This window comes from Centroberyx affinis, unplaced genomic scaffold (assembly GCF_046629955.1).
Source record: "Centroberyx affinis isolate AG114_WGS23_722 - 3 ecotype Tasmania unplaced genomic scaffold, CSIRO-AGI_Caff_v1 ptg000555l_1, whole genome shotgun sequence".
NCBI classification, from domain to species: Eukaryota; Metazoa; Chordata; class Actinopteri; order Beryciformes; family Berycidae; genus Centroberyx; species Centroberyx affinis.
In genome coordinates, this window is record NW_027279199.1 from 347,501 (window position 1) to 369,840 (window position 22,340).

At 42.0% G+C, this 22,340-nt stretch overlaps 2 protein-coding genes across 2 annotated transcripts in view; both read left to right on the forward strand.

Moving 5' to 3' along the window:
- The window catches only part of lamtor5 (late endosomal/lysosomal adaptor, MAPK and MTOR activator 5), a 4,591-nt gene extending 3,076 nt beyond the window's left edge, over positions 1–1,515 (forward strand). Inside the window, exon 4 of the mRNA XM_071518158.1 lies at positions 1,145–1,515. Within this exon, the coding sequence (XP_071374259.1) occupies positions 1,145–1,205 (61 nt within the window). The 3' untranslated portion in view covers positions 1,206–1,515. The remainder of the gene's footprint in view (positions 1–1,144) is intronic.
- A 3,786-nt stretch (positions 1,516–5,301) lies between these two features.
- slc16a4 (solute carrier family 16 member 4) lies at positions 5,302–22,340 on the forward strand. The gene is made up of 9 exons (XM_071518175.1): positions 5,302–5,391; positions 10,394–10,529; positions 11,720–11,852; positions 12,086–12,229; positions 12,410–12,571; positions 12,772–13,437; positions 18,443–18,654; positions 20,336–20,429; positions 22,132–22,340. The coding sequence occupies exons 1-9, from the start codon at positions 5,369–5,371 to the stop codon at positions 22,338–22,340; spliced, it is 1,779 nt and encodes a 592-aa protein (XP_071374276.1). The 5' UTR covers positions 5,302–5,368.

Consider the following 22,340-nt stretch of genomic DNA (forward strand, 5'->3'; position numbering starts at 1 on the left):
TAAACACCTCCAATGTATGAGAGAGGTGAGACTGATGCAGCCGGGAAAAAGCTGTTGAAAGAGATCCAGTATCAAAGATCGAACATCCATTATTTTTACCTCAGACTGGGGTCAAGCCTTGGCAGATGAATGTAGCTGTCATCTGCTTGGTTATGCTGCCACCTTGTGGACGCTGCAAAGCATCATCTGGTTCATGATCATCAGTGTCTTCAACTCACACCTCTGATTATTAGAAAGAAGTCATTTAAAAGTAATTTAATACTAATTGTATAGAGCAATGAACCTGCTGCCTTGTCCCATTGGTTTATAAAGACTGGCTTTCTAAATGCTTTACGATAATGCTATAATATGTCAACAAATAAATGACTTGATGGCATTCTGACAACTGGGGCAAACTGGGGCAAACATCAAATTTCCAAAACAATATGTAGCTGCCCATTAAAGCTTAACAGTGAGGTGTTTATTAGATTCTCAATTATTAGTAATGGAAAACTATTAGAAATGGCTCAACAAATATTGTCAGGTAATTAGTAGCATTTAGACCACAGGACAATAAAACTCCATTGAAACCCATGATGATGATGATGATGATCACCGTAATAATGATCAGAATAAAACATATTAATGCTCATACTCATACTCACTCAACATACTCATACTCGTCAAGTCAGATAATGGGCTTTCTATAGACAACCGTGATCAATCATACAATAAACATAAATCAAACTGCATCATATACATCATATTGGAGTGGCCGACACTGACAGACTGATATGGTTTGTTTTTAATAAAAGATCAATACACTCAATTCAATTCAAGGTGCTTTATTGGCACCTTGAATTGAATTGTTCACAAACAAACAATATTGCCAAAGCATGTAACAAGAGATTAATCATCAATTAAGTTATTAACAAATTATAACCAAAAAAAAAAAATGTAAGTAACAGAAAAATAATTCCATCCCCTCCCATGTATTATTGTACGCTCTGTCCTGATACATCAACAAACCAATATATTCGTCACACCCTATTTTTGACTAAGCAGTCACTGTCACTGTCCATATGGTTGATTTTTTATCAATTCAGCATTGTGTGCATCGTTTGGCATCATTACACTAACTTTCTGTTTATTTTGGTTTTCACAGAAACATTCTAGTGAGAACACATGGAAGCATCACAGTGGCTGTTCACAAGATGGCATCCTGAAGACAGCATGACTCACTGAGGAGTGTCTTGTACAGTAATTTAACACACCCACTCACAAACTAAATTAACTTTGAGAATCAGGTCAGGTTTGGCATCTGTCTATCATCAGATAAATCTTGAGTCATTAAAGCGGTTTGCTTTGCTTCATGTATTTTCAACTCCATGTCTGAACCAGTGATTAGATATTAATGACGATTCTCCTGTCAAGTGTGAATAAAATCTAAAGCCTGTGACCTTTGCCAATGTTGCTAACTTTCTAATACTGAAAATCCGTGTGTGATTTCATAATAAAAATGTAACATGGACCAATCTGTCGTCACTGGATTGATTTGATGTACAGAATCCGCCCTGTATCAGATATCAGGTATTTCCAGCCTTGCTCTCAGTTTACAGTCTTTTTTCTGTTTGTTTTTTCTTTTTCTTCTTGACATTACCCCCCCCACACACACACACACACACACACTGTAGTATCCAAACATTCATATCCACCCGTCCAAGGCAGTCATGCACATAACGACCCCTTAATAAACTTTAACTTGAGTTGGTGTTAAGCTGCTCTCATCCGTGTTAAGTATTCATTATTTTCTCCTTTGCTCAGTGTGTCTGGTTAAAGAGTGTTTCTTGTTGGCAGGTAAGCTATATGACATTCTTCCATGGAATTAAAAATGAGGTTTCACAGTTTTCCATCATTAGTAATAACTGTTATTAGCCCACTAAAGTCCTATTTGCTGTAGTAATAATGGGTCGTCTTGTATATCTCAAACATGCAGCGGGTTATGTAGACTGCCTGTGATAGGCTATATCGTAGATTTGGAGCACAAACGGAAATTAAATATGTAAAAATGCAGTCTGCCGTAAGCTGCGCAAATAAGCCTTTCACCAGGCCGTATCCGTGTAATAACATCTGAATACATTTCTGCACGCACACCTAGGAGGGGTTTCATTGATGTTTTGACCGCAGAGGTTTTTTGTTTTTTTTTTCCCTCTCAGCCCTTAGATGAGGTTTTGAGCTACGTCTCAAGTCACGTGGTTTTCCCCTGTGAAGCCTTTGGTTTTCTGCAACCCTCAGCCAGCGATGTTGTGGCTGAGATCCGAGACGCAACTCGGAGGAATTCACTCATAGAGGCAAAGTTATGGCACGGGCATCCTCGGAGAAAAGGGCCCCACTGCAACTTTTTTCTGCAAGACAGCCCGTCGTAGCATCCTCCCGCACCCTGAGAGGGATGACGCGCACACCTTTCTAGGAACCACAGCCCGCGAAATACCTGTCTGATTTTAATTAATTGAATTTGGGGCATAAGTGAGTCAAGGACTGGCGGCGATTTCAGGTATGGACTATTTCACTTGTCTTTTTTTTTTTTTTTTAACATAAATTTACAGGAATCAGTAGAAACAATGACAAAGAACGAAGGGGTTTAAATGTGACTTGATGGAGAAAAATAGAAATAGATTTGTATGGAATGTATTTCTCTTTGTGTTGCATCAAACTACAGTTGGATGAGTGTTTTATAGTTGGTTATAATTGTTTTATAGTTGGATGAGTGTTAATCAGTCATGCAAAAGTCATGTACCCCAAACTGTTATTCTATTACTTTGTGTGACATTTTAAAGTTATTATTGGGACTGAAAACTTTTCACCAAAATTGCCTCAATGCAGTTTTATGATTTTTTATTTATTTTTTATTTATTTTTTGTCATATTGCAGATTTTGCACCTAAACCATCTTCTTGAAATTCAGCGCTATAGTGTCAGGGCGCCTAATTTTTCGCCTGAATAACCGATTTCCTACATTTTCTCCCCTACCAGCATGCTGAGTGAGGGGCGCAGTGCAACAGGCTTGTGAACTGAAGGAACCAACCGGCTCACAGACACACACACAGTAAGACCTCCCTCCTCTGCTCACAATACTGTGCTGTATGTTTACCCCATTCGCCTTCCAGGGATAATGGTCTAAGCCAAGATTTCAAGTACTTTACTACATAATCTCACAATTCCTCAGGACTAATGTCTCAGCACCCGAGCTGATGCAAGGATGTGAATAGTTAGAGGGTTGAGGTTGTGAATTTTTTTTTTTTGGGGGGGGGGGTATCCTGATGGGTTTGGTGTCTCACAGGCTCGACTTTGAAAGAGTCAGGCAGGAGAATACGTGACAGGTTCTTTATAATCTTACATGTTATATAGAAAATATGTAGTTACAATTTCTCTAGTAACTGTACTTAGTATACAGTATATTTTTAGATAAATGCAACTTTTCTACACTATTACTGTCAGTCCCGGGGAAACTTATACTGCTTCACGATGAAAGAAAAAGTAATCCTGCCAATAAAAAAGTAGTTCAACTGCTTCCAAACTATATTGTGAACAAATATAATATATGAGTCTGAAATGTCCTATGCGTATACTACAAATAAATAAAACATATAGGCCTAGATGAATACTGCGTAAATAACCCTGAATTATTGGGCTCAGGTGCACTAATAGAGAAGTTTGGCCTGGACACTGCTGACACAGCTCCGACTGCAGCTGACAGTGACTGAACCCAACTCAAAACAAAACCGCATACAGAAAGTGTGCATTTCAAAAAGACTAACCTACATGAAACAGCACAGAAGGCAGTGAGTTACACACTAACCTGTGAGTTGATTGGAGAAAAGCAGTAGGAGTCGGGGCAGAAATGCAAAGCAAGCCTAGATATAAATATGCAGATAATATCATAGTTTGCTTTCCACCTCTGCTTCTCCACCTGAAGTGTGTGAACAGGACTTTGCATCTCACACAGCGAGGAGCAGGTAAACTATTCTTTGTGTAGGCATGTTAGATTATGAGACCATTTCTTCTTCTGTTTTTTTACAGGCCATATTAAATGTCAATAATGCTAGAGGATGTATCATTTTACCAAACATTGCTCTCTGGTTGCTTACTGTATGTAATGGCTCTTGTATTACACTGAAGTCAGCAGAGTGTATTTTCAAGAACCTTACTTCTGATTTCATAATTTTACTCGTGATGTAAAATTGAGCATTTTCCAGCATCAGAGAGGAATTCCTAACTATTTGGTAAATGGGATCTCATTTGTTTGACCTACTTTCTGTACGCTTTCCCTACTCTGCCTTGAAGCTGATTTAAATGTCTACTTGGCCCTAGGCCTTTGTTGACAACCCATTATTAGAGAAGGAGGTTGTAACACATTTTGTACCGTCTGCTGTTTGGTTCAAGTCATCAGTCTGAGGAAATCACCTGAGGAGACTTGTTTCTAATTGCAGCGCAGTGATACAGTGAGGTCCGGAAATATTTGGACAGTGATGACTCTTCTTTAAACTGCAGAGGTCAGTTTAAGAACTGATTTGAAGTGATGGTTCAAAGCTGGATTGATCAAAACCTTCTTGTTCTCCTTTACCTCAACAATGCGCTCCATGCTGCTTTAGAGTCATTTACAGCCCAATATAGTCACAACTGAATTCTCATGACAATACACTGAAATCAAAATAAGATATTAAGTGTCTAGTGCTGTTTGTGGTTTTCAAATCTTTTGAGGTCCTTACTCTACTATGGATTTTTGACTACAAATTAAAAATGACTACTTTATTGACTGTATTCGTAATCTTTCCAAACACTTTTGACACGGCAAAATGTGGGACTTTACAAAAGAGCTGTGGTTCTCTAACTGTTCATCTAATATACCTGTAATACCCTCAATTAAATTAATCTAGGACGGCATGTAGGTATCCACATGCCCATAGACGCACACATACACACACACACGCGCACACACACACACACACACAACACACACACACACACACACACACACACACACACACACACACACACACACACATAAGTGTTCCGCATCTGTAGAGGGGCGTGGATCAGAAGTTGTTTACTTTATGCACGCTGGTTTATGTAGATGCATTTCTCTGCTGCCAGGTTTCCAGAGATTTATGTTTGAGGTTGCATGCACCTGCACTGATTTTTCCTGCTCTAAATATATATATATTTTCATGTTCTTTTGTCGGTTGCCAGTCATTGTGCGTTTCTTGTGGCAGGTGTAAGGCTAATCTTGAGGCAGCCATATAGATTCAAGTCCCAGTCGACGAGCCTGAGAATGACACTCAGAGAATAGGACGTCTGAATTTTCTCTTCCACCTCCAGAAGCGTCAACCATGCTACCAAAAGAGCATAACAGGTAAAACCCTCTTCAAGTGTGCAGCTGGTTTTGTCAGAGTATCTCTTGTGCTGTTGACTCTTTGGGTCATTGACTAACCTGGATCCTCTCACCATTCATGTAGAGGTTACATGTATGTTTCATTCTCTCACTGTACCTGCAATTTCCCCGCATTTCACGTTTATTTTGATGCTAAATTACAAATTAGATTAGATCGATTCCATGTTGATATCTCCTTCTAGAGAGAAAACATGTATACTCTGTTGAATCCAACATAATAATGAATCACCATTTAGTTATGAGGCATTTTGACAAGCTTTTGTGATTTCTGATTATTGAAATGAATTTAAATTTCATGTAAGAAAAAAAAACAATAATCAAAAGAACTCACTGGACAAGGACAAGCTCTACTCAGAGTTTTTGCTGACTAAATCTATAACAGGCTGACCCTGATCTCCGAAGCTTAGTGCAGTCAATTTGCACAATTGAAAAGAATGTGTGTGTGTGTGTGTGTGTTTGTGTGTATGTGGTTTGTGTGTGTGTGGTGGGATAGTGGGGTCACAGGAAATGGCAACCGCAGAGCAAACAAGAGTACACAGTAAACTTTCACTAGTCTCTCACATGCGCTCTGAAAAAGGCGGGCTTTGATCTGACTTAAAATGCTGCAGTGGATAATTCAGGAGATTCATTACCTTAAAGGGGAATTAAATAAAATTAATTTATCAATTTAATTATAATTAAAACGTTAAGATATGTATTTCTAAAGTTTGTCTTACTTGAAGTATGAGGGAGCATTATTGTCTCCCAGAGCTAGAAACAAGAGAACAGGGTAAGATCATTTGGATTTTTTAAATTCAGACAAACTAGATTAGATTAAATTAGTCTCCCTTTCGTTCCCAAAAGGAATTAGTTTGATATTGATATTATAGCAGAGATCAGAGGCCGTGGCACTCATCAGATTTCCACTCTGCAGTGCTGTAACTGTAGTTGCCTCTGTCACTGTCTGAGGCTCCGTATTGTAAACATTCAGCATTTTGTCGACTTCTAAAACAGTCAAACAAGAGTCCTTTACATGTCACCCCACAAAGTGCTTTTATTTGTTTTATTGGCCTAGACTTTAAAGCAAACTACAAGGTGGGAAATTGGGCTTTTTTTTTTCTTTTTCTTTTTTTTTTTTTTTTACAACATACATATGTTTTTCCAAGTCTTGGGGTTCCTGTTCAGGGCAGTTGTGTTTTTTTTGTTTTGTTTTTTTTCCTAAAATCTTTGGTTCCTCTTCTGTTTTGAATTAGCTCCGTCCAGACTCGCTCCACACACACACACACACACACACACACACACACACACACACACACACACACATAAATCTGGCTTTCAAACTGGGGCAGGAGAGAAGGACCTGTAAATGGTATCTCCCAGAATGTGGCGTGTTTTTTTTTTTTTTTTTTAAGGAAATGCTTTTTAAGTGTTCTTGTCAAGTGTCATACCACTTTAAGTTGTCTGTGGGTCAAATCAGGACATGTGTTTTAGAGAGCATTATATGCCGAGTAGACTCATTTTTTGAAATCCAACCTTAAAGAGGATGTGAAATGTAAAAGAGACGGAGAGAGCGAGGGAACGTCTTGGTGGAGGTTTGCAATAATATGGAGCTAATACCTCACTACAAGGTGCTGATCTCCAATCCCCCTCCGCCCAAACCCTCAGACCCACCGCACATTCACAAACATGCACTCCAACACTCTGGGGACAACTTGTGAACAGCACATGGGAGGAAATGCTTTCCTTGCAGTACACTGGCCCAATTCATTCCCCTTTTAATCCGCTCTGCGCTCTCTGCCTAATTTGGTCTTGGCTTCTTATACATGTCTAAGTCAGATTGAGTCAGTGATGCAGCATAAGGCTGCAAAAGGCTGTTCGCCCTTTCCCCTTACCTGCCCTCCTGTCAGAAGTCACTTATTTTGTTTTTCAGCATCTGAGAGTTATTTTAAGCGGTTGACATGTATAGGGTGTGGTTTAAACGGACAGTTTATGACATAAAGAGACATTCACCTAATATTTAAAGTATGTGACATGTTGTGACAGGATATGCCTCTCTCTAATCCTGAGAACTTGTTACAACCAGATATGATACTAATATTAAAGTCCATGGTTGCCAGTAACATCTTTCTAGTTATTATTTCTTTCATAGCTATCATTAAAGCAACATTCCACTTAGTTTTAACATGAGGGTAACTTGACCTGCCATGAAAACTCACATCATTCAACAACAGATCCCGCTACTGTGATTTTCAACTGACTGTGGGTCCAACGTTTTAGAACATAATTTTGGGAGACCGGATCTACTTTTATTTTTAAATACTAATTTTAGTGTAAACCCAGAATAGAAATGCAAAATGATGATGGACCAATGACTGCTTTGTTGTCTTAAAAGCGAGATATTGAATTTGTTCACCAAAGTGTTAAGTGTCAGTTTTCAGGATATTTTAATTTTGTTTTCCTTCCAGCACATTGGTCAGCCTCTCTGTTCATGAACGTGATGCATGAAGAAGCCTCGAAAAATGAAGCGAAGCCCGCTAAACTAGTTCAGGCAGACAAGTGGCACTATAGCTGCGGTTCAGCTGATTTGTAAGCTAAACTCATCTATTTACGTTGTTAAACTCACTTCCTTGTTCTCTGCTGCTATTCACCCTGCTGCCACTGTTGCTGCTGCCTGCATCACCCCCACCCATCACCCCCGCATCCACCTGTGGGATCTGTGTCTTCGTGGTGCCCCCATGAGGGGGTTGTAGCTGATCTCTCCCTGCTCTCGCTTTTGACTGGCTTTAGATTAAACGAGCCTTGACACTAAAATAAAATCTATATTTACATTTATTCTCAATTAAAATATTCATATTCAATACGTGGGTTGTCTGACTGAAATGCGATTCATCCTCTGTTCAAACATAATTGATCCCCCGTACCCCAAGCCTTTCTGCCTTGTTGCTGTTGGATAAGACAGTATGTGGCTCACGGATGAATGCACAGAATGTATTTTATGTTTATGTTTAACAAGGCTGCTTAAAAATCTGCAGACAAGAGTCAAAGTCTTGGGAGGAGGATCCCTGGGAAAGGTTTTCCCAGAAAAAGGTTTCAAAGAAATCCAGAGGCACACTTTGGCCGTTTATGGGGTGCCAAGTCAAACTGCAGCACAGCTGGCTTACAGAGGCACGACAAGTGACTCGCCTGCATCACCTCACAACAAGAGCTCAGACTCAACTTCACAAAGCTGCTTCCAAGCTTATGACTTTAGTCATAACATACACATGTATGCACACGTGTACACACACACACACACATGCAGTACACATCCATGCATACACACATGTGCACCCACCCACAAACACACATCCATACACACATACGCACACATACAGTACATGCATGCACACACACACACATACTGTACAGACACACACCTATACACACACAGGCGCACACACACACACACACACACACACACACACACACACACTCTCATTGAAAGACATTAGATGTAATTATTTTCAGTGCACTCAGTAACCCATTATCAACCTCACTGACCCCTTTTGTCATGTGCCAGTGCAGACATCAAATTGCACTGCTTTGTAGATCAAAAGAAACAAATGTTGCATTCAGAATGGTGCGAGCTGTTTTTTAGAATGTGTGGTCTCATGTTGTTCAGGCTTTGGCAATTCAGAAATCTCCTATTTATTAATATCTAAAATGTGTTGTCACCTTGAATTAATGGTCAAGTAGAATCATCAAAAAGTAAACTTTAGCCTCTCATGCGGAGAGGTTATGTGAGAGTGAGAGAACAAAAGTTGCTGACAGGGATAGAGTTTAGAGATTCAAGTAATTAAATATTTACACATGCTGCGACACGGAGACACTTGATGTAAACACTGATGAGACTCTCAGTCCAGGCCGGTAGCTGTAATACGAGCAAAAGAGGTGGAGGAGTAACCAGGTTTGGCTACACTGTAACTTGCCTGTTTCACAAATCAATGACTACCAAGTTATTGCGGCATCACTAGCTACTGTTTATAATATACTGTATGGAATTTGGGACAGTTCAAAGATTTTTTTTTTTTTGATTTTTTTTTTTTTTTTACGATTTTACGATAAATATGATAAAATTACCCGGTGTAGGATCATACAGCTCTCATGACATCATGATCACAAATAAATGTCAATGTTATGATGGATTTCTGATAGACTTGTCTGCAGTTCCTTGTAAATAATTAGTTGCTGACCTTTGTTTATGTGAAATTGATTCACATTTACCACAAATGTGAGTAATGCAAATTCTAAGTAATGATAATGGATCCTTTAATAATTGAGATTGTTTGACCCTAAGATGAATATGTCTGCTGCAAATTTGAAATATGTACTATATTTCCTTCTTTTTTCAGGTTATAGAAGTGATGAGTGTATAGCTTATATGATGAGGTTAGAGTTGTGTGTTATGGTGCTTAAAATAATCTTTGAATAGGTATTTTGGTAAAGTGGTAACAGAGTAATAACAGCCAAGTTATGACATGTATCAGCAGACCCAGAGTAGCAGCAGATAGAGACGGGATTAAAAGTGAGACAGCAAGGTCAAGAGCCTGCAGAGGTTTGAGAACAGTCATATTTTACCTAGAGGTTTTAGATGTCTGACACATGGACTAGCAAATATTCAATTTAAAGCCCCCATTCAATAAAGTGACTGAAACTGAAAAGTGTGAAACCTACCACCACCCTTTTTGTAACATGCATACTGAGTTAAGACTGTATTAAGCACTGTTTACAACAAATCATATACATGCAAACTTTAAAGTTTTCCCTACAGTAATCACTGCTGTATTAACAACAGCTCAAAACCTACATTATGCATTTTGATAAAGGATTTTTTTCTCATTTTATTCCATGCATTTTAGAGGAGATTTGTGGCTTATGATCAGAAGAATGCTTGTGGCTAGGCAGCCTGTGTGACTTACTTTGAAGTCACTGCATTTGTTTCCAGTGAAACCAAGGCAGCCATGCTCAGCCTGTTCAGGAGGGATGCAGTGACCACTAAGAAGGAGAAGGAGAAAGAGATCCAGTATGTGGAGCCTCCAGATGGGGGATGGGGCTGGATGGTGGTGCTGCATTGCTTCCTGGTATGTCCGGCTCGGTTCTCTTACCAAGATTAAAGTATTCCACCACACACAGAAAGACTTCAGACTTGTTTTTACATTTAAATCGATGTAATGTATCTATACAGCTGCATAAGAATACAACAGAGCAAACCAAAAAAACATTTTTAAGACACAATTTGAAGTTGAATGCAGTGGCTTAAATTTGAATGTGATGACTATTGATTTACCTTTTTACTCTACTTTCAAATTCAGTTTTCTCAATCCAGATTGAGCTCTCTGCGACATACATCCGGGGATTAAGGAAAAGCAAATGAGCAAAGATTCAATCCACCAATGTTGAAGGTCATACTGGTACTACTACTACTAAAGGCCAAGTCTGAATGTACACTCTCTGACGTGGTTTATGGTTTATTCTGGTCTTATGGTAGGGCTGGACGATATGGTTGAAATCAATATCACGATAATCATAAGGATTTTTTTTTATATCGATATATATGACGATATGGCTCACATAAGCGAAATCATGTTAAATAATCAAATTAATGTTCATCATATTGAACTGAATGGTAATGTTTGGTGTGATGTCAAACTAAACTGAAATTTTCACATAATATTCCTACCATACTTCATTTTGTCTGAGTTTCTAAATAATATTTGCTTGTTCTCATCAGTTCAGACAGCAGAATTGTGTCTCGATATCCCAAAATCACCATATCATTACAATATAATCCCACTGAAAGACGGTAAACGATAATATTGAATTATCGTCCAGTCTTATCTTATGGTGCAGTTTTTTTGTTGAGTTCCCAACCAAAAGCTAGCTAGTGAGAGTGCAGAAATGAGACAAGGACAAAACTTTTAAAAAAAATAGTAGTAGTTCCATCTCCAGCAATGTTGGATTGAATATTTGCTTTGCGTTTTGCTTTTTCCTAAATCCCTGTATGTATCTCAGAGAGCTGAATTGAATCTGAATTGGGAAAACTGAATTTGAATTGAGAGAAGACAAATTTAAAATTTAACTTCAAATATAATCTCTTTCCATAGTTTGCTCCCTTGACTGGACTCCCTTCCCTTGACTATTTGTAACCGCGTGTGTCTGTGTGTGTTCATGTGTTTGTGCCTGTGTGTGTGTGTGTGTGTGTGTGTGTACGTGGGCCTATCTGTACATGCCGGTGTGTGTTTATTGTGTGTGTTTCTGTGAATGACCGCAGGTAAATGTCTTGGTGATGGGAACGCTGAAGAGCTTTGGGATCTTCTTTGTGGCATTCCAAGACGAGTTCGGAGGCTCAGCGGAGAGCATCAGCTGGATCGGGTCCATCATGTCCAGTCTGCGTCTGTCTGGAGGTTCGGCTCAGCACCACACCGCTCTGTCTGCATCACCCGGCTTGAATCTCACAAGTCTTTCCTCAAATAGTTGTGTCCTCTGTCCTTCCCCCAAAAATAGTTGAAAGAGGAGAGCAAAGTGTGTGTGTCCTCCAGTGTGTGTTGACACATACTGTTGGATGTTGAATGTTGGAAAACAGGAAAAGCTTTTGCGATCACATTTCATTGTGGTTCTTTTCCTGTATTCTCTGTAGCACCCATTGCCTCTGTGGCCTGTGCCAAGCTGGGAACCAGGGTGACCTCCATCGCCGGGGCGGTGCTGGTCAGTGGAGGCTTCCTCATGAGTATTTTTGCCACCAACGTGGTGTTCCTGTACATTAGCATGGGAGTGATAGTTGGTAAGTGGAAATATGTGGTAAGCAAAACTCTACACTGCAAACTACAAGGCATACAAATCTGCCATTTACATGTATATGAGGTCATTGGTCATTGGAACATAAAGAAATTGCCTCTCTGTCCTCATCCCAATGACTTGCAAGGTGTTTGATGATGAATGTAACCTTCTTTACCCCCTTCAGGAATGGGCTTTGCACTTCTATACCAAGGCTTCTCAGTTGTCACAGCGTTGTACTTCCGGAAGAGGTTAGCAACGGCGTACGCGATTGGGCGATCTGGGATGGGTTTGACCTTCGCCCTTGCTCCATTCACTCAGCTGCTCCTGGACCAATATGCTTGGCAAGGTGGGTGGGACCAGTCTTTTATTTAGGAGGTGGTGGCAGTCCCTAATGCATTTATTTCATTGTTGCACACTGTACAACATATAGAATGTTTTCCGGTGTGCTTCCATTTTGTATGGGTTGCTATAAGAATACAGTAATATGACAGGTGACAGGTTTGGGACCCGAGGGAAGGCTGAGGATGTTCTGTTTGTCCTCCACAGGAGCCATGCTGATCCTCGGGGGTCTCATGCTGAACCTGGTGGCCTCTGGGATGCTGCTGAGACCCATCCATGTGAATCCTTCCACTGGGTCAGCCCCTACCTCCTCCCCCCTCCAAAAGAGCCCCGCTGCCTCCCTCAAAAGTTCCTCCGATAAGGAATACTCTAAGAGCTGCTTGAATGGGAATGGCTCCTCTCACCTAACCAATGGCATCTCCAAATCAGACTCATTCCCATCCCCTCCTCCTCCTCTGCCTCACTGGGACACTGAGAACCCTGGGGGCCAGTGCGCCCTGGGCCCCCAGGACCATTCAGTGAACCCCGAACTGACCAAGCTGGTCCTCAATGGTGTGAATGGCCATGAGCCCCACCATGACTTGAGTCCAGGTAAACCCAGAAGCCCAGACAGCTCCACAGAACTCAATGGCAGCATGAACGGTTCCGCCATTGTTGGGTTCTCGTCCCACGCCAGCACGCCTGCTGAGGTGTCCGTCAGAAAAACCAAAGTATTGGATTTCTCCTTGCTGAGGAACCCGTTCTTCTGCATCTACACCTGGTCCCTGGTCTTCAGCCAGCTGGCCTACTTCATCCCCTATTTCCACCTGTCTGCCCGAGCCAGGACCCTTGGCATCGATGCCATGGATGCCTCCTTCATCATCTCTGTGGCAGGTGAGGGTCACATTGGTCACATCTCTAATTAGGATCCATTCTAACAAAGAAAATGATATTATTAGATTAGGCTGTCCCTGCTCCAAAATCAATGAGTTTGACAATTGTGATGACAATTCCTACATAATTTTTGTGTACCAGACATGCATTTGACTATGTCCCAGGAGTGGAAAAAGCACAAGGTCAAACATGTATCCATTCTTCACGCTATTATTTATAAATCTGGGAAGCAGCTGATTGAATAGACAGAGGGTTGCAGGTTGCTGCTATTTGTCTTTGAATGTAGCTTCTAGCGGGGATGTTCACTATGATTGAGAAGAGGGAGGTCCAGGTTTCCTTTACGACTGGGTTTAAGAAGTGATGCAAAAAAGTCCTCAGTCAACTTCTAGGCATTAATTATTTGTGAGCTGCTCAGACTCTGCAGTCTTATGTAATGAATGTGCTTACATAAAAGCTGAACTTTGGTCCACTGGCCAGGGCTGGTGGGTTCAGCAGTATGCCATTGATGAGGCCACTACATACGAAAAAAAACAGCATTAACATTTTGTTCACCAACCACACACGTGCATATAAATCTTGTACGAGTGCTTGGTCTGGCTTAGTGAATAATTGAAACACCACAGACTGGGTTGGGTTAGTGCGTTTGTAAGTTACAAGCTTCTGTTTTGTAATTTATCCCATGGTAATCACTTCTGAGTAGAGAGAGATTGTGTGACCTTAGTTGAAAGATGTCTGTAGATAAGGCTAATGCTGGCTAAATGGTTTGAAACACGGCATCTGTTACCACAATCTTGTGGATGTAATAAAAGGAGAGGCCGTGACAGAGGCTATCATCACAGTACAACAGCCAGTTAATTTATTTAATAATCCTTGCGTCTCTTATCACTTAATAATCTAAAGAATTCTAATGGTTGTAGCGTGCATCTTAATGTAAAACACCCTCTGTCTGTTTGTCATGATGCTTGTTTGTCTATTGATGCCATATCCGTACAGTTTGAGGTTACCTCAAGGACCATTTAGCTAATGCTTTTTAAGTGGTCAGCATGAATAAGTCATTGCAAACTATGTAGATTATTGTCAGGATAAATGCAGGGTTTCCTTTTTGTTCATTCGGCATTGGTGTGCCACAACAAGAAGAACACGACCACCACTGCTAGAGAAAATGGGCACATTAAAAGAAAAAGATCCTAAGAAAAAATGTTTGTAACACTGTTGTCTGCACTTGAAATACAATTGGGATGAAAACATATTGAACCAAAACTAAGCTCGAGCAACACTGCTTCATAGAATTACAGAGGATACACTAAAATATATTCTACAGAGAGAGTAAAGGGACCTTAAAGCCTATTTGTCATTGTTTCTATGGAAGCCAGGCACAAACCAGAGGATATAGATGTCTCAATTTCCCCTGGTGGTCTGTGGGTCTACTCAAATGAGCAGTGTGCCAACTGTTAGTGCCAGTGAGCCAGGGAGACAGACACAGATTCTTTGGACACAGACACGTTTGCTCTGTCACATTCTCTGGTCATGTGCAGTGTAATGAGAAAGCGAGAGAGAGAGAGAGAGAGAGAGAGAGAGGCAGAAAGAGAGAGAGAGAGAGCACCAGGGAGACTGGGTGCCACCCACACCACAAAGCCACCGTCCCAGTGTCCTGCTGTCCCGCTGTCCCCCTCTCTCCCCCGGCCCAGCGCCTGTCACAGAGGCCCATTGAGTTGGCCCGGGGAGGGAGGCCACTATCGTCCGGGCCGTGTCCATGTGTCAGCCCACAACCACTAACACTGGAACTGACTGGACTGGAGTCGCTAGGCAACAGCGAACTGAGTAAAGTTGCTGCCGTGGCGACAAGAGGGGCTCCCAATTTTTTTTGGTTCCAATTCTGAAGTGGCTGATATTTTGCCGAGGAGCACTGAGGCGGCAATGTGTACAAAAGAGGAGGCAAGAGGAGCCAACAGCAACCTCTCAATAATGAGAAAACCAACGGCTGGGAAAACCAACATGCCTTTTATACCCCTTGCTTTTATTTAGTGACTCAATGTCCCCCTTTGAAGCAAAGTGAGTGGCAATCTGTCCATGCCTTGTACCCCCCTATGGTCTGTTAAAGCCCGGAGGCATGCACAGACACCTGTGTATCTGCACCGAGGAGAGAGCTTCATGTTAAGTAGAATTAATAATGTCCCCGAGGCATTTGGGCCAAAGTGCCACTTAGACATATTCAAGCAGAACTGTGCTGAGTTTGAACAGGAACAGCTGCAGACCTGGACTAACCTGCTGAGTTTAAAACACACAAACAAGCTCACAACTTGTCTGTATGCAAGCAGGGGACGCCCCAGGACATTTTCTCTGGTCACTAGAGGAGGACACATAAACACAGCACAGCTGCCTCATGTCATCTCTCTAACCTTGGTGGGGAGAAATGCACTAGGTTCTATTATGTAACAAAAGCCGAGGTGTTCAGTGACAAGGCGTTTCATTATTCATTCCTTTTGTCTTCATTCATAGCCTTGTAGTAAGCTTGATCAGGTGAAGGTGTAATTGATGTTAATTACCAGCAATATGTTAATTCCTTTTGTATTATTTCATCCAACCTTTATTCATATATACCACTCACATTTGAGTGAACATCTCTGCGAATAGATGCAAACTCATGCATATTTACATCAGCAACAACTGCGAGCTTCTGGATTCAGGCTGAGTGTGTTAATGGCTACAGCCTGTAGTAGTTGTGGTGCAGTGGCTGAGCAAGGGATGGGCAACTCTGATCTGCATGGGACCGGTTTGTTTCATTGATCAATGACTTGGTGCTGGCTGCTTGTAGCTATTCCTGCAACGGTCAATACACCACTGCAGTTGCCGCACCGCCTATCGCATTCCAGTTGACCTCAGCAGAGAGCAGCAGATATCTGCCCAGTCATCATACCTGCTGGAGCTAGCACACCAGAGAGCAGATCAATAGGATGGGATTTAGTGCATAATGAGTTGTTTGCTGGGTGTTATCTGCTGTTGCCTGCGTAAAACAGATGATAGGTGTGCGGATGTGTTGCCACCCGCTGTTTCCTGGCTTCGTGTCCACATGGCCAGACATCACGTTTGATGCTAGTGCAGAGACCTGTGCAGTTGTGTGCTGCAGCGCCTCCTCCTTCCTCGCTTACTCTACCCCACCCACCCCCACCCCACACTCTCTCTCACACACTCACACACACGCACACCGTCCCCTGTCTCTTTTTCTTACACAAACACCCACGTGCGAGCGCTCACATACTCCCAGTACAGTTTGGTTTAGCATCGATTAACTGGATCATTTTGATGGGACTGGATGTGGCACGTTGACAGGTCCCTGCATAGAACCTGGCCAGATGCCTGCATTTCAAACACACACTACAGTGCAACGTGGGCTGACACAGAGTTTTATGGCTGACTTTGACATTTAACTCTCTCTATATAACCGAGCATCAGTTCAACATAAACTCAGTAATCTCAGCCTCTGACCACAATATTCCACGCTGCTCCGCTATAGCTGTTTTTAAACTTTAAAGTCCCACCAGGTACATTATCTAAACTCCAAATTAACACATTTACTGTAGTGTTTTATGACATTAATATAATAACTCTGTGCCTACGTAGCATAGTTCAGCTTAACATAGCATGTCTGCATGTAATTATCTTAGTGACCAGAGGGAATGGTGAGTGCTGGAGGTGGGATGGGGGTGAGATGGAGGTGAAGGCTCCAGGGAGTAACGAGATACGAATACGACGGTTCAGTGTAGGTTTAGGTGCAGCATTAACTACATTTGCCCTACAAAGGCAAACACAAGTAACTACTTTTGGTGTATTTTAAAGGTTAAAGCTCCACTCTTGGGTTTAGAATTTATATCAACAAAACTGATACTATTAAATGGCACTAAATGATATACTGTCCTGTTCTGTAACAGCAAAACATTAATGCATTTTTGCAGTTACTGTTCTTTAACTTTGCAGGTCATGACATTGCTTATTCTTGACATCCGAGACAAACAATGTGTATACAGTTTGCTTGAGCCTGCTTGTTACTCACACTACCTGATGAACGCACATGGCTGGAACAGATCAGTCTTTCTAAATGTTAAATGTAAAGCTGCTTCATCTTTAAAGGCACAAGCGAAGAGTGCAGTGACGCTCCTGTTTTTTTGGATTCCATCAAAAACTCCTATAACCAAAGAGCAGCATCTGGTTATTACCTGAATATTTTATTGTGTGTGTTTCCCAGTAGCTCTCTCTTCTCTTCTTCTTTCCTTTGAGAGACTCAAGAACACGCTCAGGTGTTCAGTGTCTTAGAAACACCCTGAGGTGTGTGTAACACCCCCCGCATGTTTAGTACTGATTAGGGGTGCTATCAACATTCTGTGATTATCTATTTTTGTTTTTTATTATGTTGTGTTTTAAAGTGACCCAAAATGAGTGACCCATCACAAGTCATTGTGCTTTGGAAGCTGAAAGTTTGTACTTTTACTGAATTTCAGTCTGCTGTGTTGTTCCTGTCTTTTTTTCTTGCCTTATTTCTCACCCTCCCTCTTTTCTCTCTCTTCTTATTCCCTTATCTGTTTGCCACACCCTCATCTTCCCGTTTCCTTCACATTTTATGAACTTTTTTCTCCCACCGTTCCCCCTCTCTTTACCTTTTTTTGACCATTTTTTGTTTAAGCAATATTACACAAGAGGGTGAGCTTTACCGTCATTATTGGCACGACAGTGATGCGGTCAGGACCGAGGCGCTTGTGCCGAGGTCCGTAAGCATCACATGGCTTACTCATCAAAAATAGTGATGAAAATAGTAGATAAAAGATAAAAATAGTGATAATCACGTGCTCATCACTATTTTTAGTGATGAGCACGGTGCTGTCATGCTGATTTGATCACATTCTAAATGTCTAGTTGACCAATCAGATTGCTTGGTTGGAACTACCTATATAATCGCTGTTGTTCCTTGCCCCAATTTCTCCCTCCTCACCTGTTTCCCTGTCTCTGCCAGGTATCACAGAGACCATCGCCCAGCTGGCCTCAGGCTGGGTGACAGACAGGAACCTGTTCCATAAGTACCACTACCACAAGGCCTACCTTATCCTGTGCGGCCTGGTCAACCTGCTCTCCCCTATGGCGACCTCCTACATCCTGCTCATGGTGTATGCCATCTTCTTTGCCATCTTCTGCGGCGGCTACATGGCCCTGCTGCTGCCCGTCCTGGTAAGGAGACCACCCAACCTGTGCCTGTGTTCACTCTTCAGTCAGATTCATATCAATCACTAATTCAGCTGGGGTTCATTTTCATTGACAAACTAGAAATATTACCAGAAAAAAACATGAAATTGTTTGTGTGTGGTAAGAGAGTTAAGAGTGAAAGGAATGCAGAACAAATCTGTTGAGGAAATTGATAAAAAAAAAAAATACAAACATAGGCGTTCATGTGTTGCAGCATCTGTGACCCCTAAAATATAATCCAGGACTTGGTGTCTCTATTATACCCCTTGACTTTTCACATAGCCCCACCACTCCATCGTACTATATTATCAGTCTGTAGTTCATTTACCTTTTAGGACCCTAGCTGCCACTCTAATCTAGTGCATTCACAGTACGTTTGTGTTGGGGGACTTTTTGTACTACGTAAAAGGTGAAATGTCTTCATTACATCATTCTATCTCAAGCACACAAGAGAGAAGTATCCTTGAAACAAACTCTTGTGTGTGTGTCATACAACACTGTCAGTCAGTAACCGTCGTTATGGGTGGTACTATACAGTCACCCAGTATCCAGTATCTTGAGGTCATCTCACCTGAAAACAAAAGCGTCAATGCAAAATGTGGTGACATTTCAATCGGAGACATTTGCGTTCCGGAGACTGCAGTCACATAGGCGGTGCTGCGCCTCTGGGCCGGAAGGATGAACAGTGTGATCTGGTTTTGCTGAAGAGAGCAGGAGGACCAGTCGGACGAGTTTTACCCTTCACTAAGAAAGGGATATAAGCTTGTGATAAAGCTTGCTGTTGCCTGCTGACAGATGTCAAGGAGTTCCAATGTTGAATACCCAAAGGTAAAAAGGTCGCACACACACAGATCTTCAGGACAAAGTTGACTAAGTGCATGCTCTGATGAAGGCCACTAGGCCAAAACGTTAGCATGTTTGTTGACACGGCCAAAATAAATTGGTGAAATTGAGATTAGTCAACTTTGTCCTGAAGATCTGTGTGTGTGCTACCTTTTTACCTTTGGGTATTCAACGTTGGAACTTACATGACTTTGGTTTAGCACCACAAACAAAATACTGGGAAGGCGCATCCTTTCAAAGATCTAACTACTGATGTCAAGGAGTGTCCTGCGGTTTTCACAGGACAGGCCTGTTGGGTGGCCAGGTTGAGCAGGAGAACAGACTCCAGTTTGCACTTCATGAAGCTGCAGTCACCTTAGCTGGCTTGAACGGGAAAATATCACCCCAGGCTGTCGGACGCTATCTCTTAAGCTGCATCTCATTAAAATTGTATTGACACAGGTAGAAAGGGCTTACAAGAAAAATAAATCACAAAAATGAATCTGTAAGTTGCCCCCTGCAAAGTATAAAGTAAGTTCAACTACACTGCATACAACAGCCAACCGTTGCCCATTCCCCATCTCAATACATAACCTTTCAATGATCAGGGAGATTTGTATCTATTAATATCAATACATAACCTAGTGTACATTGAGATCAAATTTAAATGATGGCAGCCTCTGATAATCTATGGTTTCAGGAATAGCATCTATATTCTCTCTCAATCTTACAAAATCCCCCAAAAAACATTTGACAATTACAAACCCATGCTTGATCTAACAGACACTGACTCTAGGCCAGATGGTGAAGTGCTTGAGGTTTAATGTCCTGTTCCCCTCTGCAGGTAGACCTGGTTGGGTCGGAGAAACTCAACAACTCAATGGGCTTCTCCATGTTTTTCGTTGGCCTGGGTTGTCTCACAGGGCCTCCTTTGGCAGGTGAGTGCATCACGTCATGGAAAACCTTCACGGAGTCACACACACACACACACACACACACACACACACACACACACACTCTCACTGCACGTGCATGGGATTGTAGCCATGACCTATATTTTGAAGTGATTTGTGATATAGAAAGATGAAGTTTGTGCACATGTGTTTTTGTAAGTGTGTGTTTGTCTTTGCGCGTATGTCTGTATGTCTGTGTGTGTGTGTGTGTGTGTGTGTGTGTGTGTGTGTGTGTGTGTGTGTGTGTGTGTGTGTGTCTGTGTGCATGCCTATCCACAAGGGCTTCATATTGGTGAGTGGGGGATCAGTCAGCGGGGTTGATAAGCCTTTGTTAAGAACATATATTTTGAGGGGCCTCGCAGCATATCTTTTTATGGGGCCCTGAATTCCTAGCAACACCCCAGAGTGTGCATATGTGTGAGTGTGTGTGTGTGTGTGTGTGTGTACGCTTGTGTCTGTCAGTGTGTGGGAGCGCATGCATGTGTCATTATGCCGTGTGTAAACCGAAACGCACAAGAGAAAAACAACCTATAGTTAGTCCAGCCCTCAACACAGACAGGGGTTTTTGGGGTTGCTTTGACAGAAATGCATAGAGGGGTGACTGGGTCAGATTTCATCCTGTCCACAGGCAAGTCAGAGCCTTGGAATAACAGTGTTGTGTTCATGGCTGGGTTTGAGTCACATTGTTTTAAGTGGTGACAGATTGTCTTTGTTTGTCTTAGAAAGCTGTTTTTAATCTCGGGAACAGGTTTTATACTTCCAGTGTTTTCAAGGTTCCATTGACGTCTCGGGTTGTTACCGATTCCTTGTAGTGAGCACGCCTTTTCTTAGACGGCTAAACAAATATCGCTCCAAATTAATCATCTGCTGGACAGATGAACTAACTGGCGTATGAAGCAAATCATTTTTCATCTATACTGAGGCAGCCTACACTGATCTTCTCTACAGTGTTTCACTAAGATCCTCGTAAACACATATTGACCCACATCTTTTTCTGTGAACATCCTGATGTATTTCCAGGAAAAATAACTCTTCTTGCCCTTGCTTGTAACATTTGGCCTCAATCGGGGGGGGTTCCCCTTGAACTCATTGACATGGTCCCTGCCCTCTTTGTTAGGCAATCCCTGAGAGGAGCTTATGGATTTCGGGGTCGAAACGTGACTAATGACCCCCTTTAGGGTGGTACGGAAATAGCATGTGGCTCTGTTTACAGTCCCTGCTGCTCATGTAGGAAAGAATTGACGTTAGGCAAACCAGGATCCCTCCCTGAGATCCGACCACAGGTCGTGTTAACTTTCCTGTTGATCAGCCCTGCCCTCAGGATGCCTAACTGCCTTTCAACTGTCTCGACAGCAGCTTTAATGCTGCCACACATGCTTTTCATCTGTTCTCTGGCCACTTAGCGCAGTCTGAATCACCTGTGTGAAGTGGAATATCAAAGTGGCTTTATAAAACAACAAATAAGAACACAAGCAAAGTTGTTAGTGTGGCACCGACACCAATCAGCATTAGCGGGTGAATTCCCACTGGGGTCACACATGCTAAAAATGTGTAGTATGAATTGTCTGGTATGAAAGCGTACGCTAAATGGCATATATTTTAAATAAGAGAATTGCTGCTTGTTACAATGTACACACCTTGCATTCATGCATGATGTTTATTGCTAATTCCTACTCCTGTGTTGCAGGATTCCTATACGACTACACCCAGACCTATGACTGTTCTTTCTACCTGGCGGGGGTTTGCTATCTGCTCTCCTCCGTCTCCCTTTTCATGGAGCCCCTCGCTCAGCGCTGGCACACCAGGAAGAAACTGGCCCTGGCCAAGAGAGCAGAGAGCAGCTGGAAGACCAACGGCTGCTTCACCCCCGACCCGCTGCACAATGGCACTGTGTAG